Source organism: Siphateles boraxobius, unplaced genomic scaffold (genome assembly GCF_051911475.1).
Source record: "Siphateles boraxobius isolate OS27281-9 unplaced genomic scaffold, OSU_SipBor_1 151, whole genome shotgun sequence".
NCBI classification, from domain to species: domain Eukaryota; kingdom Metazoa; phylum Chordata; class Actinopteri; order Cypriniformes; family Leuciscidae; genus Siphateles; species Siphateles boraxobius.
The window spans coordinates 1,121,851-1,145,000 of NW_027508757.1; the positions used below are offsets into that span (position 1 = coordinate 1,121,851).

General features: G+C 38.1%; 2 protein-coding genes across 22 annotated transcripts in view; both read left to right on the top strand.

Moving 5' to 3' along the window:
- Nucleotides 1–14,039, top strand: part of dlg5b.1 (discs, large homolog 5b (Drosophila), tandem duplicate 1) — a 47,053-nt gene extending 33,014 nt beyond the window's left edge. For both annotated transcript variants that reach the window (XM_077230874.1, XM_077230873.1), the window contains exons 25-33: nucleotides 159–339; nucleotides 1,121–1,269; nucleotides 1,635–1,805; nucleotides 2,429–2,625; nucleotides 2,707–2,850; nucleotides 3,479–3,606; nucleotides 4,339–4,448; nucleotides 12,250–12,359; nucleotides 12,446–14,039. In XM_077230874.1, the coding sequence (XP_077086989.1) occupies nucleotides 159–339; nucleotides 1,121–1,269; nucleotides 1,635–1,805; nucleotides 2,429–2,625; nucleotides 2,707–2,850; nucleotides 3,479–3,606; nucleotides 4,339–4,448; nucleotides 12,250–12,359; nucleotides 12,446–12,549 (1,294 nt within the window). In that variant the 3' untranslated portion in view covers nucleotides 12,550–14,039. The remainder of the gene's footprint in view (nucleotides 1–158; nucleotides 340–1,120; nucleotides 1,270–1,634; nucleotides 1,806–2,428; nucleotides 2,626–2,706; nucleotides 2,851–3,478; nucleotides 3,607–4,338; nucleotides 4,449–12,249; nucleotides 12,360–12,445) is intronic.
- A 2,448-nt stretch (nucleotides 14,040–16,487) lies between these two features.
- Nucleotides 16,488–23,150, top strand: part of LOC143738797 (calcium-activated potassium channel subunit alpha-1a-like) — a 118,696-nt gene continuing 112,033 nt past the window's right edge. For 14 of the 20 annotated variants that reach the window (XM_077230875.1, XM_077230877.1, XM_077230880.1 and 11 more), the window contains exon 1: nucleotides 16,488–17,202. In XM_077230875.1, the coding sequence (XP_077086990.1) occupies nucleotides 16,909–17,202 (294 nt within the window). In that variant the 5' untranslated portion in view covers nucleotides 16,488–16,908. The remainder of the gene's footprint in view (nucleotides 17,203–23,150) is intronic. The other 6 variants (XM_077230876.1, XM_077230892.1, XM_077230894.1 and 3 more) reach the window with 1 other exon arrangement.

Consider the following 23,150-nt stretch of genomic DNA (forward strand, 5'->3'; position numbering starts at 1 on the left):
CGCAAGATATCAGCGCCATATTAGGACTTTGGCGGCTTCACTTTTCACCAATGGAAGAGAGTGAAGGGGCGTCGTCCATCTTTTTTTACAGTCTATGTTGTGAACACGTCCACTGCTCTGATTGGTTTAACTGCGCCGTCTGCTCTGTGATTGGCCAGGGATCGGAGTGAGGGTAGGAAACATGCGGAGCCGAGGCAGGTGGTGCTGAGGAAGACTCAGGTGGATCCGGGGTTGAAGATCTGCGGAGGAAACCTGACAGGGGTTTTTGTTGAGGGACTAGAAGAGGACGGTCCTGCTCGAGGAGTCGACGGCCTTCAGCCTGGAGACCTGATACTGGAGGTACGGAAGTGACATCACACACATTTGAGGTGGCGTTAGTGCTGTGCGGTATACCGGTGTTTATTTTTGTTATGATATGAAATTTTTATATACCGCAATATGTCGCTTAAACAACGTTGGGAACACAGGCACGGCGCGACACTGTTTGAGAGGGTCCTTTTCACTGTTGCACTGTGGTGATGCACAGCTGTGTGTTACTGAGCGTGACTGCGAAGATGGACAGGTTAAACTATAATTGATAACTGTCAAATTATATTACAGTGTTTCCCATACATTGGTTCACAATATCAACACTGCCCATGTTGGGGTTTCAATCTTTTTGGGAAATCACTTTCCCGTAACGGTCTTGTATCATGTGACTTCTTGTACCATGTGACTTCTTAGAATAGAATTCTCTGCCGTAAGCAACATTCAAGGCCTTTTTACACACTTCCAAAAAGTCAAAGCAAAGTCACACACAGAGGAAATAATGGTGTACTCTTATATAGCTAAATTATTTATTTTCTAAATAATAGAATCTTCTACACCCGCCACAAATAGATTTTCCAAAAGATTTGATTCACTCGTGACTGTAAAATAGTGCATTTTAAGTCAATCTACTGCAGTATTATCTCTCAATCTGTAGAAAATGTGGTTACACCCAGTGATGCTTGGAAAAAACATACGGTAAAACCGGTATAAATTTGACACATTTCATACCACTGATTTTTGGTCATACCGCCCAGCACTAGGTGGCCTCTACAATACAGTTCCCTGTTGTGATATCATTTCCTGTTTGCAGTGTAACTCAGTAAGTCTGAAGAATAAGACTGCTGAGGAGGTGTACCTAGAGATCCTGAAACCCGCGGAGAACGTCGTCCTCAGAGTCCAGAACCGACCCGAACACTTCAGGAGGGTCAAAGACGCACCAGGAGACGGTTTTTACATCAGGTAACAGACTGAAGTTTTGAATGGAATATAGCATCATCCTTCCTTAATCATTCCATTAATAATAAAGATTAATGTTATTTATTACACGTCTAGAATATTTGTGTATGATGACATTAAACTGCACGATAGTTTTGTCGTTCTTAGAAAATGTTTGCATATTTATTTATTTTCTTCATGACCCTGTCTGGGTTAATCATGTGATTTATGATCAGACCGTTTCCTTTGAACGATAAAAAATCAGAGCAAATAGGTAAATATTAAGATATATACTGAATATTGTCAAAAAGATTTATATATACATTATATCATCTATATGATTGCATGATGCTTTGCATATTCTTACTCTTCATCTGTTTGTCTTTCAGGGCTTTATTTGACCATGTTGGTGATTTAGAGCAGGAGTTGAGTTTCAAGAAGGACGATATTCTCTACGTGGACGACACACTGCCCAGGGGGAATTTCGGCTACTGGTTGGCATGGCAACTGGACGAGAACGCACAGAAACTGATGCGCGGACATGTGCCCAGCAAGTGCATGTAGGTCTTTATGTGATATTCATGTAATAATCACTGCTTTTTATTCATTTATAATTAAAAATGAAAAGTTCATTTTTCTTTAATACTTGAGTCAAGCTGTTTAAAGCCCCCCTGGTGTTTATCCCTTAAAACTCATCTTTGATCATCAAAATTACATATTTAAGCATTTTTTTCTTGAAAAAAATGGCTTCATGCCTTAAAATATCTTGAATGTAACTCGATACCCTTGCCTCATTTAGTATACGCAGTTCTATGAATATGCAAATGAGCCCCGCCTCCAATCACTCACTCAGAGATCCACTCGTTGACGATCACACGTTGATCTGATTGGTTACAAGGTAGTTTGTGACGTCAGAAACTCCAGCGATTTCAAACTGTGTTTTTGAGACTGTCTTTGGTTCACTGCAGTTTTAAGGAGAAAATACTCAGCAATGCTGTCGACTTATGAATTTACACATGGTTTGTCTTAAAGCATATTAAAAACACCACATAGACATGTAAACAACATTAAAACTTGATTTTTACCACCGGGAGACTTTAAAAACTTCAGTGCACATGATAAAGCGTGAATGCATCTTATAAGATTTGTGTGTGTGTGTGTGTGCGTGCGTGTGTATGTGTAGGATGGATCAAGACTCCCAGCGGCGGTACAGCATCACAGACGGTAAGGACGAGAGCGGTTCCGGTAAAACGATCTCAGCCGCGGCGCGCCGGTCGTTCTTTCGCCGTAAACTCAAACACAAACGCAGCAGCTCTAAAGACGCCCGTGATGCTCCTGCGTTAGACACTGTCAGCACAGACTCCGTGCTGTTCATGGAGGGTGAGAAACTACACACATGCAGCTCTGTAGCTCTAAAACCTCACGTTTCATTTCTCATTTTATGTGATTGTGTGTGTTCAGACTGTGTAAGTCCGGCCTATCAGCGCGTGCAGAAGGTGGAATCGGCCAATCGCAGGCCGGTGTTGATACTGGGGCCTCTTGTTGAGCCAATCAAAGACATGCTGCTCAGAGAGGCTCCTGGGAAATACTGCCGCTGTTTACCTGGTGAGATCTACTCGCATTTACACATAATGTCAATTTAAAGAGGTCAGGACAGATTTAAAAAAAAAAAATATATGTTCCTTGAGGTTCCCCTATAAAGTCTATCTAATGACTATAAAGTCATTAGATAGGAAATGATATCAACGGCTACTCGCTATCGCAAGCGAGTAAGTGTTTTGAAAACTTTATCAGCATAAAGCTGTCATTTACAGACAAAGCATTATGAAATGATTTCCTTATGGCTAGTGAAGCAGCGGCTGTCAGATCCAACACAGTCTCTGCTTCATCCGTCAATAAAAGTTGAACATCAAATTGTCAAATGCTCCGAACAAACATAGAATCCTCCAACGTGCTCCTGGACACCATTAAAATAAACCATCCACTTGTTTCTGACACTGGGATCCTTCAGAAAACTGTACACAGACGCAATATCCGAACAAGCCGTTTTTGGAGCTTGAAAGATAGCTAAGAAACTTGACGGATGTTTTTTTTTATGTTTTGTACAAAGACCTCTTGTATGTCAAAGATCAAAGCACATTTTAATGTCATGACCCCTTTAAAACACTGAGTTCTCATGCGTGGCCGTTTCTGACTGCGGGGATCATATTCTTTGTCTCTTGGTGTTGTTCAGAGGGGATGAAGGCCACCCAGCAGGCCATTGAGCGCGGCGTCAAAGACTGTCTCTTCATCGATTACAAGCGCAGGAGCGGACACTTCGACGTCACCACTGTAGCCTCCATTAAAGAAATCACAGAGAAGGTGAGAGAGACCTAGTTTCAGTCACAAGTCAATCCAATTAAATATGAATTGATTTCATGAATATGTTATGTTTTGCTTAAAGACAAAGAAGCCTATTATGGACTAATTTTAAAGGAGTATCACCTCTGAGCATAATGAGAACTCAAAATTCAAACATCTGGAAACATTAAGAAGAAGAAATCTGCGTTGAAAATGAATACATTGCATGAAAACTATCTGATAAATTAATAAATGTGTATATAAATGCAAAGTAACAAATGTAACAAAACCGTAAAAAATTAGGAAATTCGTCATGAAATCAATTTGTCAATACCAAAAAAATCTTAATGGTTCTAAACCAATTCTTTAAAATTGTATTTTATTAGTTAAAATAAATATTTACTATATATACACAATATTTGCACATAAACAATATAATAAATGTGTGTGTATATATGTATGTAATATGATACAATGAAACAATATGATGTAAATGTAGTTGGAATGCATGTAGTATATAGTAAATATATTAATAAATAAAATATTATTATTATTATTAATAAATATTTTTATTCTCTCACTCTCTACAAAATAATATAAAATATTATAAAAATATAATAAATATAATGTTATTTAAAATACATGTAGTATATAGTATTATATTAAATCTCATATCATTACATTTATCACTCAAAACATTGTCATTCTTCACCGGTCTCACTGCTGATGTCACTCTGTCTCTCTTTCTCTCAGGAGTGTCACTGTCTGCTGGACATCGCTTCTCACGCCATCGAGCGCCTGCACGTCGTCAACATTTACCCCATCGTCATATTCATACGATACAGAAACGCCAAGCAGATCAAGTAAGTGACGTCACGTCTCTGCTGGACTAATGCTCATACGGCTCGTTTATGTCTCGAATTCATCCTGAACGTCTGTTTTTCCTCTGATTATGTAGTATTAATGTATCTCGTCACATTCAATAATATTGCATCTTTATATTGCATTGACAACACAATGTCTGACTCTTTATTGCATGACTCTATCGAGTTGGTTCTTTATGAAAAGACTCTATTTGAATCGGTCTAATGAGTCGCTCTACTAAAGCCACGCTGAGCTGAATTAATCATTGAAATTGATTACTGCAATGGCGACTCCTAGCTGCCATCATTTCAGCACCATATATGGGCCATTCTACAGAATTTGTGCATATATGGTCCATTCTACAGAATTTGTGCATATATGTGCCATTCTACAGAATTTGTGCATATATGGGCCATTCTACAGAATTTGTGCATATATGGGCCATTCTACAGAATATGTGCAAAAATGGTCCATTTTACAGAATTTGTGCATATATGTGCCATTCTACAGAATTTGTGCATATATGGGCCATTCTACAGAATATGTGCAAAAATGGTCCATTTTACAGAATTTGTGCATATATGTGCCATTCTACAGAATTTGTGCATATATGTGCCATTCTACAGAATTTGTGCATATATGGTCCATTCTACAGAATTTGTGCATATATGGGCCATTCTACAGAATTTGTGCATATATGGTCCATTCTACAGAATTTGTGCATATATGGTCCATTCTACAGAATTTATGCATATATGTGCCATTCTACAGAATTTGTGCATATATGGGCCATTCTACAGAATTTCTGCATATATGGGCCATTCTACAGAATTTCTGCATATATGGGCCATTCTACAGAATTTGTGCATATATGGTCCATTCTACAGAATTTGTGCATATATGGTCCATTCTACAGAATTTGTGCATATATGGTCCATTCTACAGAATTTATGCATATATGTGCCATTCTACAGAATTTCTGCATATATGTGCCATTCTACAGAATTTCTGCATATATGGGCCATTCTACAGAATTTGTGCATATATGGTCCATTCTACAGAATTTCTGCATATATGGTCCATTCTACAGAATTTCTGCATATATGGGCCATTCTACAGAATTTGTGCATATATGGTCCATTCTACAGAATTTGTGCATATATGGGCCATTCTACAGAATTTCTGCATATATGTGCCATTCTACAGAATTTCTGCATATATGGGCCATTCTACAGAATTTGTGCATATATGGTCCATTCTACAGAATTTCTGCATATATGGTCCATTCTACAGAATTTATGCATATATGTGCCATTCTACAGAATTTGTGCATATATGGTCCATTCTACAGAATTTGTGCATATATGGGCCATTCTACAGAATTTGTGCATATATGGGCCATTCTACAGAATTTGTGCATATATGGTCCATTCTACAGAATTTGTGCATATATGGGCCATTCTACAGGTACATATTTCTAGTAATTGCGCAGTTAATTATCATGTTGTATTTTCAGAAAGTTTTGGAAAAATTTTCCTCTCCCCAAATTTGTCACTACCGAAACACAATAATAAATAAATCTAAGAAGGCTTATATTGACCTATTAATATTTTGTTTACATTTACCTTGTAAATATATTTTTTGCTATTTATATTTAAAAAAAAATTTCACAGGTAAATCAATAACAATTACAATTTTAACAATATTTCGAGTGTAATTTATAAGATTTGTTGTATTTTGAATCCAATCTTTCTCTGTAAAAGGCATTAAGTTAATCATACTGATTTTAAAGTTAAAGATTCATTCGTTTGAATATAGATTGAACCAAACACTATAACATCATCTTAGTTGATAATTCAATATACTTTATTTTAGACAAAACATGCATGTTTCGGCCGTGACGGCACATTTTTGGTTGTGACAGTAATGTTTTGGTGCCACCACAATACAGAATTTTAACTCTCATACTAAAACACTGCTAAGATACTAATGATTTGAATAACTGTACTAAAATGTTGTTTGTTTCCCCCAAATAAATGATTGTGTTCCCTTTTGTCACTACCAAAACAATGATGACATGTTTCGGTCATGACAGTTTCGGTAGTGACAATTTTAGATACTTTTGAGCCTAACTCAAAGATGCTAATCAGCACATGGTTAACTATCACAGTTCTGAACATTTGCACACACATAAAAACTCAATTTTATGGAATAACACCCAAAAAAGTTAGCTTAATTGCTGAAAAAAGGTGTTTGGTAGTGACTTCTTAAAGTTACACACAGATTTTTTTGACTTTTGAACACATTTCCCTCTAAATGATGGTACCTATCTATAATGAAAGAGAGAGAGGGAATATTTCCTGATCAAAAATGTGGGGGTGTGGTTAAAATCAGTCTCAGCCAATGGACTAAAACACACACTGTTTCCGTAGTGACATGAAAATGCGGGACATTTTTTTACATGAGGTTTCATGATTTAAAAATAAAATATAAAATAAATGGTTTTTTTAACTTCACTTTTTAAAATAAATCAAAATTATATTTTTTAAAAACACAATGAAAAAAAAAATCAATATCATTTTCACAAGTTGAAATTTAGGGGTTAGGGTTCGGGACAGCTACATCCCAATTGAAAGTACCCAATAATTATGATTTTATATATATATATCAAGCTTACTGATATTTTAAATATTATTGTGGGATTTAATAGATAATATTCAATTCAATTCAATTCAAATTTATTTGTATAGCGCTTTTCACAATACACATTGTCTCAAAGCAGCTTTACAGAAATTGCATTTCGGAAATGTACATAGAAAAATACAGTTAGTTAATCAAGTATTAATTTATGGCATAACATATCGCCGGCTTTGAGTCGTCTCTTCACAGGCGTCGAGTCGTCTCTTCACAGGCGTTGGGGCATCTGAAGTCTCCGTGAGAGGCTGGATACAAACTGGAGCTGACGAACGCTATTTACCTCGGGACTAGCGTCCCGAGATAACAGCAGAAAGGCAGATGGGAAATAATTAGCATAGCTGATGTTCATAATGTTAATGCATTCGAACCGATTCAGCAGTATCAAAGGTTAAGCATTAAGTGAATGCTTGGTTAAAGAGATGCGTCTTTAATCTAGTTTTAAACTGGGACAGCGAGTCTGAGGCTCGTACAATATCAGGAAGGCTATTCCAGAGTTTAGGAGCTAAATGCGAGAACGCCCTCCCTCCTTTAGTGGACTTAGATATCCTAGGAATGACCAGAAGCCTCGAATTTAGTGATCTTAAAGAGCGCGATGGATTGTATGGCGATAGAAGGTCTGTTAAATACACAGGAGCTAAACCATTTAGGGCTTTATAGGTCAGTAGGAATACTTTGTAATTGATACGTAACTTAATAGGTAACCAGTGTAGAGATGATAAAATAGGTGTTATATGATCATATTTTCTTGATCTAGTAAGAACTCTAGCAGCTGCATTTTGCACTAACTGTAGCTTGTTAATTGAGGATGTAGGACAGCCAGCTAATAAAGCATTACAGTAATCTAGTCTCGAGGTCATGAAAGCATGAACTAACTTTTCTGCATCAGAAACAGATAGCATGTTGCGTAGCTTAGCAATGTTTCTAAGGTGGAAAAAGGCTGTTCTTGTAATATATGAAATATGATTTTCGAAAGTCAAGTTGCGGTCTAGTATAACACCCAGGTCTTTTACTGTAGTGGATAAAGTAACAGGACATCCTTCTAAATTAAAGATGTATTGTAAGGGATTTTGTGGGTAGTTTTTTGGACCAATAAGTAGTACCTCCGTTTTATCTGAATTTAATAGCAGGAAATTACACGTCATCCAGCATTTTATATCATTTAGACACTCTGTCAATTTAGATAAGTTAGTGTTTTCATCTGGTCGTGATGAGATATATAATTGAGTGTCATCAGCATAACAGTGGAAATTAATTCCATGTTTTCTTATAATATTACCAAGTGGCAGCATATATATTGAGAATAGCAGAGGGCCTAACACCGATCCTTGCGGCACTCCATAGTCTACTGACGTTATCTTTGATTTTTCCCCATTTAGACAGACAAAATGGTAACGGTCTGATAAGTAAGATCTAAACCAGCTTAATGCCTGTCCCTGAACACCAGTGTAGTTTTGTAGTCGATCCAGGAGTATTTTATGATCGATAGTGTCGAACGCAGCGCTTAGATCGAGTAGAACTAGTATTGAGATACAGCCTTGGTCAGAAGCTAAAAGTAAATCATTTGTAATTTTAACTAGCGCAGTTTCTGTGCTATGATGCGGTCTGAATCCCGACTGGAATTTTTCATAGATATCATTTTCTTGTAAGAAAGAGCACAATTGAGCGGACACAATTTTTTCTAGTATTTTAGACATAAATGGAAGATTTGAGATGGGTCTGTAATTTGCTAAGTTATTTGGATCTAATTGCGGTTTCTTAATGAGAGGTTTTATTACTGCCAGCTTGAATATTTTTGGAACATGACCTAAAAATAAAGACGAGTTAATAATATTAAGAAGAGGCTCTTCGACTACAGGTAACACTTCTTTCAGTAGTTTAGTGGGTATTGGATCTAATAAACATGTTGTTGGTTTCGATGCAATGATAAGTTTATTTAGCTCTTCCTGTCCTATAGTTGTAAATCGGTGTAGTTGTTCTAGAGGGGCCATAATTGAGGCTGAATCATAAGACATCATAGAGGATTGTATATTTACAATTGTGTTTCGGATGCTTTCTATTTTCTCATTGAAGTAATTCATAAAATCATTACTACTATATTGTAATGGAATATTTTGCTCTGGTGATGTTTGTTTATTTGTTAGTCTAGCCACGGTGTTGAATAAAAACCTTGGATTATTTTGGTTATTTTCTATTAGTTTGCGGAGATGCTCAGCCCTTGCTGCTTTTAGAGCCTTTTTATAACGTGACATACTGTCTTTCCACGCGATTCTAAAGACCTCTAAATTAGTTTGTTTCCATTTACGCTCTAAGTTACGAGTTTCTCTCTTGATTGCATGCGTAGCACTGTTGTACCATGGTGCTTTAGTTTTCTCTCTTACCTTTTTTAATCTAATTGGTGCAACAATATCTAGTGTACTAGAGAACATGGTGCTCAAACTGCTAGTCATTTCCTCTAGTTCATCTGTTTGTTTGGGTGCACTGCGCAGCTGAGATAGATCAGGTAAGCTATTTGAGAATCTATCTATAGTGGTTGGAAGGATTGTTCTGCCTGGTCGATAACGTTGCGCAACGTGACAAATTTCAGCAGTACGTATTATACAAGTTACCATGTAATGATCAGTGAGATCATCACTTTGCGGTATAATATTTATATCAGTTGGATTGGTTCCATATGATATAATTAAATCTAGTGTATGATTTAGACGATGAGTGGGACCGCTGACGTTTTGCGTGACCCCAAAGGAGTTTAATAAATCTGTAAACGCAGTCCCTAACGCATCATTTGTATTATCTACGTGTATGTTAAAGTCTCCAACAATTATTGCTTTATCGACATTGACCAATAGATCTGAGAGAAAGTATGCAAACTCTTTTAGGAAATCAGCATAGGGCCCTGGAGGTCTATATAGGGTAGCCAAGGCTAGAGATAATATGGATTTGTTTCTTGCATCTAAGAGCGTAACATTTAGCACAAGTACTTCAAACGAATTAAACCTGTGACCTGTTTTCTGAGTAACATTAAGAATATCTCTATAGATTGTTGCAACCCCGCCGCCACGACCGATCAGACGGGGCTCATGCTTATAACAGTATCCTGGTGGAGTGGACTCATTTAGACCGAAATAATCATTTGGTTTAAGCCAGGTTTCAGTAAGGCAAAGTACATCGAAACTATTATCTGTGACCATTTCATTTACAATAACCGCCTTAGGTGTGAGCGATCTAATGTTTAGAAGACCTAGCTTTAGAAATTGTTTTTGTTCACTGATATTTAGATTTTTTGGTTTAATTACAATAAGATTTTTGCTAGATCCTACACTAGATTTATTGTTTGGCCTCACTAAGCGAGGAATAGACACAGTTTCTATATAATGTTCTACACTACTTATATCAATTAAGTTGGGACAGCAAAGACTGTGATTTGGACTTTGACTTACTAGTCATATGGTGTGTAACGTCTTGGAGATGTTGTCGGACAGAACAGCCGCTCCGATTCTGCTGGGGTGCAGGCCATCAGCACGGTAGAGCCTAGGTCGCTCCCAGAACAGATTCCAATTATTTACAAAGAGCAGTTTCTGTTCATTACACCATGACATTAACCATTCATTTAGAGCAAATAATCTACTGAACCTTTCTTGTCCTAGTCGGTACGTGGGAAGCGGTCCAGACACGATGATAGTTGCTTCAGGCGATGTGCTGCGAACCGTCTCGATCAGGCTTCTGTAGTCCTTCTTCAGAACCTCCGTCTGCCGCAGCCTGATGTCGTTCGTCCCGGCGTGTAGGACCACAGCTCCGACGCGCTCGTCACCGTTCAGGATCTCGGGAATCTGTGCAGCGACATCAAGAACACGAGCACCAGGAAAACAGTGAGTGCGCACCTTACGCTTACCTGAGGTAGCACGGACATGACGGACCATGGAAGTGCCGATGATCACGGCGGCGTCACGTTCCGGCTCGCGAAGAGGGGAGAAGCGGTTCCGGGTGGAGATCTCGAAGACCGGGAGGGGGGGGGAAGTCCTTGGTCTGGTCCTGGCTCGTGTCTTCCGCTGTGGGATCACCCAGGGTCCGTGGTGTTGCCTCGGTGCCGGAGTGAATGAAGGCAGAGATGATCGCGTCCTCCTGGGCAGAGAAACGCACGGAGTAGACGAAGTCGGAGTCAAAAAGTTACTAACCACTGACTTGTGAGCATCGGCGCGTGATGTTTCGAGCGTTGATCGCCGATCTCGCAGCTCGGCTTGCTTCACCAGCAGAACGCGGATCTGTTTCTCCACCGACTCCAGCTCCAATCGTACCGAAACCAGCTCGAATGTGTCCTCACCTGCACTCAGAGGTAACGTTAGACACACATCCGATATGTTCGCCATTATAACAGATGAACAGTAAATTAGTAGTGATACTACCAATATCACTACTAATTTAGGACTGAAATGATGGATATAACACGTATCCTTTCAGTCAAACGGGTGTAAAATGAGAGGGTCGATAGGCGCGAGGCCACGCGTGAAATGCTAGCGGGCTAAAGGCTAGTAGCCGAGATTCGGAAAGTTGGATCTAAGTAGCGATATCAAAGCAATCCGATTGTTTTTTATAAGGAATAGTGTCGAGGATAAGTTCACATGATATAAAAATAGAAAGTGCTTGTTTATAAATGAGTGGTAAAGAAGAAAATCAGCGATTAATGAATCAATTCGACGGAGCTCCAAACACAAACACAGATCGCACGCGCATGCGCATGCCCTTTTCCTCCAGATAATAGAAGAATATTTGTTAACATCTAAAATTTGAATACTTTTAATGCTTTTTAAATGTGTTTTTTGGTTGTGGGACAGCAGTTTGCACCAATTCTGTAGAATGACCCATATATGTAATTTTAGTAAAAATAATTAAATAAATAAATATATTATTTGATAAGTGCTGATTGAAGTCCTTGAAATCCAAAAAAGTAGTGCTTGAAAAGTCTTTGAATGTCCTGGAGTTTCATTTTACAGAATCTGTACGAACCCAATAGAAATCATGAGCTGTGCTTTTCAAATGCATTTGACTAGTGTGTGGTTTGGCAATAGTTGTGTGTGTGTTCTCAGTTTGTGTGTGTTATTGACTCAGGGAGCAGAAAGACCCCGTGTATCTGCGAGACAAAGTGTCACAAAAACATTCCAAAGAGCAGTTTGAGTCAGCGCAGAGGATCGAACAAGACTACAGCAAATACTTCACAGGTCTGAGACACGCACACACACACACACACACACGCATTTCCACGTTTGACGCACATGTGACGAGTGTTGCTGCTGTTCTGATGCAGGTGTCGTCCAGGCCGGCAGTCTGTCCAACATATGCACTCAGATCATGGCCATCGTGGACCAGGAGCAGAACAAAGTCCTGTGGATTCCTGACGGAAGCACGTGAAGAAAGACAGATAAACACACATCTTTCACAATAACAACAATCTCACACTGTTTCAACACTCCACTGCTGTAAAACTCACTAGGGCTGGGCTCTATCATGTTTCACTCATTATTAACCGTTTAATATTATATATTATTTGGTCATCTGATTGGAAGATTAGTTTGCATCATCACTCACAGAATGCTCATAAATGTCCCTTTGTGATTTTCTGTAAATATTGCTGTTTATTAGTTATCTTTGGCTATATGGCCCAGCCCTGAACGAACTCTCAGGCGACGATCACATCTGTCAGTGTCGTTTGTGACGTGAGCGAGCAGCAATATCCTGTTTTCTCTGTGGTAACACTAATTTATGAGGGCTTTCATGTAGTTCTTCATGTTTACAGAGTTGATGTTTATGAACCAGCTTACTTGAACGCTTAACTTCATGTATCTGTCCGACCCAAGCTAGTTCGACACAGACGCTCGATTAAAAATACTGACTGCTAGGTTGGTTTCCTGAACGCATCGCGGAGGTGAAGGATTCGTTCACCTGAAAATGAACCTTTACTTTCTTGTTCAGTGCAACACAATAGCAGATGTTTGAGCTGCTGTTTTCCACACGGGCTGGAAAACCTCAAAACAATGCAGAAGCTCCATAAAATAATGTATTTTAAAAGCGGAGAGGTTTTTTTTTTACTCTAAGCTGTCATGAATCAGGATAAAGTGCACAAGTTGTGCTTTTTTAAAAAATGTTTTGACAGCATTCGTCTCCGTTCACTTTCACTGCGTGGAAACGAGCAGCGGGAACTTTCTGCAAATTTTTTGTTTTTGGGTGAACCATTCCTTTTAAACTTCAATGTAGCAGTTTCTTTTTTTCATTTTCTTTTAATTGTACTTTTTTATTATTTAAATGAGCGATGCAATAATCTGCTGCATGATCATTTTACTATATGCTCTGATTATTTTTACTGTCCAGTTTGTTTTTTAACTCTAATTTAAATGTGTTTTGTAGGCTGAATGCTTAATAGTGCTTGTATCTTAAAGCTCCTCTCCTCTTCAGAAACGGATGTGCCAAAGGGTTTCTTCTATTTTGCACTTGAGTTCAATGGAAAGGTGGACAAACCTACTTCATTAATCCCAGACGGGTGATTGAGTAATCCTCGTTCAGGAATAGTTAGTTAATCCTCTCTGTAGTGAAACTCAGTGGCATGAGAGCTTTGGTACTACACTAGTCTTCCTGTTTACCTTAGCCACAGTGACATCACTTCCTTTCTGACCCCTGATGACCAATGAAACGAGTCGCCTGGTTTAGCTGCTTCAACATCACGTCATGTTCATCATAACTCCGGTGTCTGTGTTTGTAGCTGGAAAAAACCCACATAATTCCATTTAAAATAGATTTCCATTATGTTTTATAATTGTATAACACATTGGTACTGCCACATTAAAGAATCCTATGACAAAAACATGATTTTGTAATTGTAACATTAATAAAATCTAAATTAAGCACGATTGTTTAAACGTAATTTCTTCTTTTAGCAGAGTAACTTTGTCTTTTTTTCCCCATCTGAGTCTGTATGTTTTCAGTTCATGGTGACATCATGGAAACGTGGAACTATAAGGAATTTAAAATTCTATAAAATTCTACAATCTGTGGTGTTTTCATGGTGCAAATGGGGATAATATGATTTGAAGTTCCTGTGAGGAGTCACCAGATGGCGTCATATCCTAATTCAGTGTGATCATCATAATGAGGATTATATAAACATCAAACATCAGGTGAAATTATTTCTGGATGATGAAAATATCAGATGGCAGAATTAAGATTATTTGTTTTCAAGCAAAAGGATGAAAAAATAGCTTCAAATGTGGCATATTTGTCTTTTCAACAGATTCCTGATTTTGCTTTACTTCACTTCAGATGGAGAAACTCTTCAATGACGGGCATATATGGAATTAAATCTGAAAAGTAATACATTAAGATATATGTTAAAAAAAATATGCATGCAGGTCTATTGGTGTGCAATAATTCAGTATTCATGATGAGGTTTAAAACATGGGCATAAATGCGAAACCTTTACTATGGTAACCATACTATCCTCGAAAGTACCATACTGTGGTTACCAGGGTGTGGAACAGGTAATTGCATTCTGGGAACATTAGATTCAACCAACAACGAATAAAGGAAAAGGGAACCATATGAGAAGGTTAGAGGAACGTTCTGTGTTTGCTGAGAATTATGGGGGATGCAATGAATGACTTTAACAATGAAAAACAGCTGATTATTGATTGACAAATGAACATTTGTAGAAATTGCAACTTTCTTTATAAAAAAAAACACCATGTAGTAAATTATCAAACTTGTCAACGCTCTTAATTTTGAAGGCGTAGATGTATACCACATTGGCACATTTCCATATAGAAAAGAAAGAAAAAGTATGGTCATTTTAAAAGTGTGTGTGTGTGTGTGTTTAGTACCGGTCAATTTAATTGACTATTTTTCATACTATTTTAATGTTTTTGAAAGTAGTCTCTTCTGCTCAAGCCTGCATTTATTTGATCAAAAATACAGTAGAACATATTGTGAAATATTATTACAATAAAAAAAAAAAAAAAATTTCTATGTAAATATATACAGTAGTCAACATTTGAAGTGGATCAAAGTTATACATGAATTACAATACCCGTTCTTGTCTTAGGACAACTTTGATGGACTTTTTTTTTTTTACTGTAAAGTGTAATTTATTCCTGTGATCAAAGCTGAATTTTCAGCATCATTACTCCAGTCTTCAGTGTCACATGATCCTTCAGAAATCACTATAATATGATGATTTGTTATCAATGTTGGAAACGGTTGTGTAATATTATTTTGGAACTCTTTTTATTGATGAATGAAAAATGAAAAAGAACAGCATCTATTCAAAATATAAATCCTTTCTAACAATATAAATCTTTTACTATCACTTTATCAATTTAACACAACCCTGCTGAATAAAAGTTTTAATTTCTTTTTTCTTTAAAGAAAGAAAAACAAATTACTGACCCCAAACTTTTGAACGGTAGTGTATATATTGTTTCAAAAGATTTCCATTTTAAATAACTGCTGTTTTCTTAACTTTATTAATCAATGAATCTTGAAAAAGTAGCACAGGTTATGTTTCCAACAGTGAAAATAAATCATCATATTAGAATGATTTCTGTAAGTTCATGTGACACTGAAGACTGGAGTAATAATGCTGAAAATTCAGCTTTGATCAAAGGAATAAATTATGAAATATAAACTATTAAATAGAAAACCATTATTTTAAATTGTAAATTGTACAATTTTACTGTTTTTTTCTGTATTCGTGATCAAAGATATGCAGGCTTGATGAGCAGAGACTTCTTTCAAAAACATTAAAAATAGTCATGTTTCCAAACTTTTGATCGGTACTGTATTTGAATATTGAATATGAATTATTCAATAACTTTCACGCCACTTTTTCTGTCAGTAATCCAGTTGGTCTCGAACACAGATGTTTATTTAAGTATGTTAAATACGTTTTAAACAAAGCACAATGTTTTATTACATTTGTGTTGTGTAAGTCAATAATAAATTGATAAACAATGACAGAAGACTTGCATATGTTTTTTTTTCCTCGATACACCACTCGATTCTCGTCATAACACTGTTGCCATGGTTACGTTCCCGGTCTAAAGCGCTTCGCTCGTGCCAGTTTAGCGCTCTGACTAACTTGAAATCGTACTTTTTATGGCGACTGAAGCGTTTTGAATATTGTACCAGTATTTAGGCGCCCACCCCCGCACATAATTCGCCCACGACAATAGATTATATTTTTTTGAAGCTCGACAGATGTCTGTAAAATAGGAGCGACTGATGGATGTTTGGACTATTCGCTGGGTTTTGGAGACGTTTTGACGGGCATCAGACCAGACCGACTGACTCCGCCCTCCGGTACCTGTAAATCTGCCCTGAACTCGCCGGATGAATAGACCGGAGCTGAACGCAACACGTTACCGAATGAGCGCGAGGTGATTAGACCGCAGTGTGTCCATCATCAGCGAGCGCACGGGAGATCAGCTCGCGGACGGTAACGCAGGCTTTAAATCATGGGAATGTTTTTTTGTCATCATGATAAATATCCCCAGCACGACCTCGTTTAAAGACGCACCGACGCTTTTCTAGGAGGAGTGCGTTTTGAGGACGACTTTTCAACTGCGCGTTAGTGGTGCCGTGGAGAACCGAAGAGCGGGCGAGAGCGGAGAGAGTAGCGGGCGGAGAGTGCGCGCACACGGGCACACACTCGCGGGGTGTCCGCCCTGACCAACATGGCTGATCATCAGGTGTGGGGCGCTGAAATCAACAGAAAGACGCTCGATGCTCCCCACTGAAGAATATGAAAATAACGACGGTGATGAGAAGCAGCTCTCCACAGTAATGACCTATCCAATCGAGCATTCAAAAGCGGGTCCGTCCTCGGTTCGGAAGATGGATGTGATCATCCCGTACACCTCCGACGTGCCCTGTGACCCCGTGAACGGCCAGAAGATGTGGTGGGCTTTCCTCGCCTCCTCTATGGTCACTTTCTTTGGGGGTCTCTTCATCATCCTGCTGTGGAGGACTCTTAAGTACCTGTGGAGGGTGTGCTGCCACTGCAAGGGGAAAAAGAAGGTAAATGACACCTGTTTCTGGGTCAAAAGTTTGGGCAGCCTTCACCGATCACTCACTCAGGATCTGAAATCCCTTGTTATCTGAAGACAAACACATTTGCAGACAAACTGGTTAAAAAAACAATGGTGTGTTTCTTTTTATTACCCCAAACACATATTGGGTTATATTAAAATTTGTTGGGTCATTTTTTTATGTAGTTGAGTTATTTTTAATTACAGCCCAGCAGTTGGTTCCCGCCCTTTTGGTTCAAATTTTAACGGTCTGGTGACAGTCAACGGACATCAGTTATGCTACTTCACACACACAAAAACTACAATTTTAAATAATATAGCTGCTAGCAGCAATTATCGGGCTCAAGCACTTTAAGGCCTTTAATCACATTTGTAAAATGTATTTATTTAGCAAGCACTTAGCCACTTGGATCATAGATGGAAAACATAATTTACAGCCAATACAGGTAATTTACTAAGAAAATATAGTAGATTTAAAGCTTTTTAATAGTTTTCGAGGTTGAGCCAAAAACCTTGGACTATTGTGAAAGTAGGTTTTTAAATTAATAATTTCTAATATTTAACGAACGGCTCGATTGACAGTGGTGGTCCTAGAGGCAAAGTTGCTCAGAACGAGGAGTTCTACTATATGGTATGAATGTTGTTGGATTGTGAGTCAAACAGGCCCAGCGAGTTTCGTTCTCATCGGCCTCTGTTTATCTTGTCTGACAGCCGCTCAAACTTCATTGGCCAAAAGCGGACATGTTTTTCAAGATGTCCTAGTAAACACCGCATGCCAGTTTTCAAGTCAATCGGACTGACTGTTGCGTAGCTAGCTATAGCCGTTTTCCTGTTTTTATTTTTTATTTTACAGCGCCACCAAGTGGCCAGACGCCACGTCCTTTTTCACGCGACCACAGACCGAGCCCATACATAGTTGTATCGAGTTTTGAGAAATGATCTCCTTCTATTTAAGATGGATAGTTGTTTTTGTAAAAGTGGCATCGGCCACTTCAAACATGTTGGCGTACCATCATGGACGTCAATAGAAATTTTGACTTTGATAATTATGACAATCAGACTCCAGAGAATCTTTCTGCTCTAATTTGCTTCCGATGAGGCCAAAAACCTTGGACTAGTTTGCAAAAGTAGGTTTTTCAAAAAAAAAAAAAAATGGCTCTGGTTATGAGCCATTACGTACTTTTGATTGCTGTAGCGCCCCCGTCAGGCCGATTTTGGCAAGTCTTGGTGATGTTGGAGACAGTGAGTGTACCAAAGACTATAGAATAACACAAGACTCGTCACTTGTATTGCTTTAAATGGGGAAAAGTGCAATGCTCAATATGTCTCTAAGTGAGAGATATCGCCGATTGTTAAAGTCACTGCATGAATTTGATGTTTCCTCATTCAAAAAGATGCGCTTCAAAGAGAGGATCTTCAAAGATGGCCGCCGAGTGAAATTACTTGTTTAATGGGACTTAACTACGACTTACGGTTTGAACCAAGCAATCACTTTTAAGGGAGAATGCTGATCCTTGGAAATTCTAACAATTAAAATAGGATTTCAGCGCTACGCTTCGTGCTAGAAACCCTAATATATGTTTTAGATATGTCAGAGCAGAAGCATCATGTAGTGCTCATCAAATGTTCCTCCTTCAATAGTGTTTAAAATCACCTCATAAAGTAGAGGCTCAAATACAAGAGTTTTCATTCATGACACTACATCAAATGTGTGCTGCTTCAGAGTTTGCATCTCTTTACTATTATTTTAAAGTGGGAAACAGTCAGAATGAAGAATGAGTGGACGCCAAGAACATTAATAATAGAATTCACTGATGTCCTTTATTTCTTCTAGCTCTGCTTTTTGAGGTCTTGACACATGCTGTTAAAATATAAACCATGAATACACTAGAAGTCGCTCCGGATTGAAGTGTCTGCCAATTGACCTATGGCTAAGCCACGCCCCCAAACGTGAGAGCCAATCACAGTGCGCATAGCTCCCAATATACTCGGACATTCTCTGCTTCCACGTCCATTGAAATGCATTGCAGTTAGTCAGTTTTCATTTGTTTTTAAATGTTTTTTCTTGTCATTTTAAGTTTAAAATGGTCAAACGGTGTGCATGGTGTACATGCAACTCCGACACTAGGTATCCCGAGAGGCTGGGCGACGGTGTGTATTTATACCCTTTCCAAATTAAGCCACATCTCAACCGAGATAAGTGTCTGGATTAAGTTATGAGGTAGACCACAACACCAACTAAACGTGTATAAATTAAACAAGGATGTCTACATCTGTTCTAAGATAAGTCAACAACGTATTTGAACGTTATCTTTAACATCTCTAACGTAATGTTAGGCTAACGTTAGCCTAACATTAGAAAACGTTAACGTTAGCTTCTAGCTGCGTTGTACATCATGTCACTTAGCTTCATTAACGTATCTGTAAATAACCGAGATAACAAATGTTAGCAGTGTTGTGCTGTAAGATTCATGTAAATACTGTAGCACCAAACTAACGGAGAGGTAACGTTACTCTTGGTAAAAACATAACTAAATATAGCGCCTGTCACCGAATGTTGACTGTCCGAGTGAGTGGAGGGGGCGTGGCTTAGCCATAGGTCAATTGTGTGCATGTAAATGTAGTTTTGTTCAGCATCTACCAAATGCCTGAAGGTGTTATAGGCCTTACGTCATTAGAAAAGACAAGATCTGAAAACTGTGTTTGCTCGTCGTTCTAAAGGATTTCTATGCAGTTGCTAGACATTTGTTCCTGGAAAAGGTTGTTTTTTTTTGTCTACCAGCAGCTGTAAGAGATAAAAATCAACATGAAACACTGTTCACAGCCCAGTTTACCTACATAATGGATATTTGTTAGAAAATAATGCAGGGTGGCAGTGGCACTTGATTTTATTTAGCCTATGTGCAATTGATTGGATGGTGAAAAGTGTCTGTATTTGACATATAAATAATCGGCTAAAACGGAAAGTCTTTTCAGAGGTGGAAAGATAAACTTTTGTTTCTTTGGAATAACATGCGCCGTTGAATCATTCACACAGTAGGAAAAAGGCTCTGTTTTGATTTCATGTTGACTTTAGAAACAAACAGTTTCAGGAACTGAACGGTTCAGGAACACACACTGCGATTTTATTAACTTGATAATGTTCTTGTTTTGTTTGCTCCTCTGTCTAAACAATAATTGAAGATTAATGAGTGATTTTTAAGCAATCTATTTGAGTATAGCCTGCCGTGCATTTCATTCTGCATTCACACCTGTATCTGCGTGAACGCTGGGCGTTTGATAGGAACAGAGAGAAGAGAGTCGTATGTTCTGTTAGCAGAGACGCACGAGAGCTTTGCTTGCGTCTTTTCCTCATGTTTGACGTGGAGCCAGTGGTCAGGAATAGGTTGAGTTTTTACTGCCATTGTGTAGTCTGCCCACACACACACACACACCACCCACCACCCACCACACACACACACACACATCACAGCTGTTGCTTTCATTACAGGCCTGTCAAACATAGTTGTGTTCATTCTGCAAGAGATTTCAGGAAGCCCTTTTCTCCTGTTCAGTTCCACTGAAACACACAGCTCTGATTGAACCGGTTGATTGAAAGTCAACATGATATCAGTATTTATTCACTCTGCCTATTTTCTTAATACATGTTCCTTGTCTTGGTGTGAATGAATCATGTGTGCCTGTTCTGAATTGTGACGTCAAATATACCAGACATTGAATATATGAGGTTATGTTTAGGAGTAGGTTCAGGGATAGTACCTAGTTAATGCAAATACTGTAAGTACATAGTATGTGCATGTCAGGATGGGACAGGATAATGAAGTGCTACCGACATTAGCTAGCCTATGTTTCACCCATCCACCTATTTTTTAATGCAAATTTTGGAATATCGCATTAAAAAAATGCCGGATGGAAACCAAAACCAATGCCAAGAAATTCCAAAAATGCGCATATAAATGTATGCACTCAATTGAGGCAGATATTTATTTATCTGATAAGAAAACGTGCATGAACTATGATGGAAACACATTTACCTAATAAATCGCTTAATGTGAAACACAAAACTCACATGACTTTGCCTCAACAGAGAATGTGATATAATAACTGGACTAACTAGCGGACCAATAGCATCACAGCATCGTTCGGAAAAGCCTGAAATCAGAATGATTTTGTAAAATGTCTCACACGATTACGTTCTCAAACATCAGCATCTGAATGCAAGATCACATGACAGCGTTTATTACGTGTTTCATCTGACGCTCTGAGACAAAACTCAGTTTCCGTCTCCAGTTTCTTCCCTGATTGCAGCAACTCCCATTTTTATTACAGATAACTTTTTTTTTCAATTTCCCAGTAAGTGACGATTTTGTCCTCTGGGACACATGGGAAGGAAACGCTGCTTCATTTGCAGATTTTTTATGCCAAATTTCAATTTTGTGTACAAGTTAAACTCTCTTCCAACTTTGGTTGGACACAGTTATTGGAGGATGTGTCCTGAAGTATATAGTCATAGGATTCGTCATTTTCTTTAAACTTTGCATTTGCTTCCCCCAAATCCCAAAAGAATAATTTGATCTACTATTCAAAATATAATTTCTATTTATAATATTTCTATTGATTTCCAAGTTAAATATGAGCTGTATGGTTCATCTTCATCCACACGTCCACTGTTCTTAAAGGGATAGTTCACCCAAAAATGATAATTCTGAAACTATTACTCGCCCTCATATTATTCCAGACCTTTATAACTTTATATATTTTTTCAGAACACAAAAGAAGACATTGCTTTTTTAATGGGGTCCGAAACAACATTTCCATTCAAAACTCCTTCTTTTATGTTCCACAGAAGAAAGTCAAACAGAATTGCATTGACATGAGGGCCAGTAAATGATGACAGAATGTAAATTTGTTTGGGTGAATGTCCACTTAATACTCGTCAAACATGTTTTTGTTCCACAGGTAATTACATCTGTCCGATCCAGTAAACGTAGCATTAATTTAACCACTCTATCCGTCCATCTCCTCTCACTTACTCTGTTTTCATACATGCATCTTCCTCATTCAATCTGCCATGTCACTCTCCTATAGTGTGCGTGAATCAGATGCTTGTTGCTAAGCAACAGGCGGCATATTCATTATTGAGCTGGGAAATATCCCCTTATGTAATTGTGCTTTTCCAAAGACCACACACACACACACCTGTCGGAGTGTGTGATCAGCAGTGTGTTTTTTCACCTCAAACGCATTTACATGCAGAATCTACAGGCGTCACACACACACACACACACACACACACACACACACACACACACACAATCTGATCTAGAAATAGAAATCCACAGTCTGGTCACAATCTCCTTCTGATGAGATAATGTTGATTATATTCTCATGTTCAACAGGATTCTGGTTTTTACTAATTAGTTTTGCTCACGCATAATTAAAGCATTGATACGCATTTTAAATCACATGCAAAAAAAAACATGCAAAGGACAAATTTTAATTTTATGATGGTTAAACTTTGCAATTACTCCGTGAATCACATGCTTTGCGAACCGGGAATCACGGACCAACGATCAACGATCCCTATACTTGACATCGCACACCTGCAATGTGACTATCATGGATGCGCACATCGCAATATCAATGCTAAAACGATATATTGTGCACCCCTAATAATAATGTAACTTAATTATTAGAAACCATTTTTAGATTTTTTTCCGAAAAGCACCATTATAAATCACTGCAAACACAGAACTATGTTCTATGCAGCCTACATAGTCAGCTACCTTCTAAGGGCTCATTCATCAGTGTGGTTTTGCAAACTTATTTTATTTAAAGATTTTTCACATTTTTACAGAACAACCCCCCACCCCATGCCAGCATATAAGTAACAAGAAAATAAAGTAAATAAATAATAAATAAATAAACAATAATGAT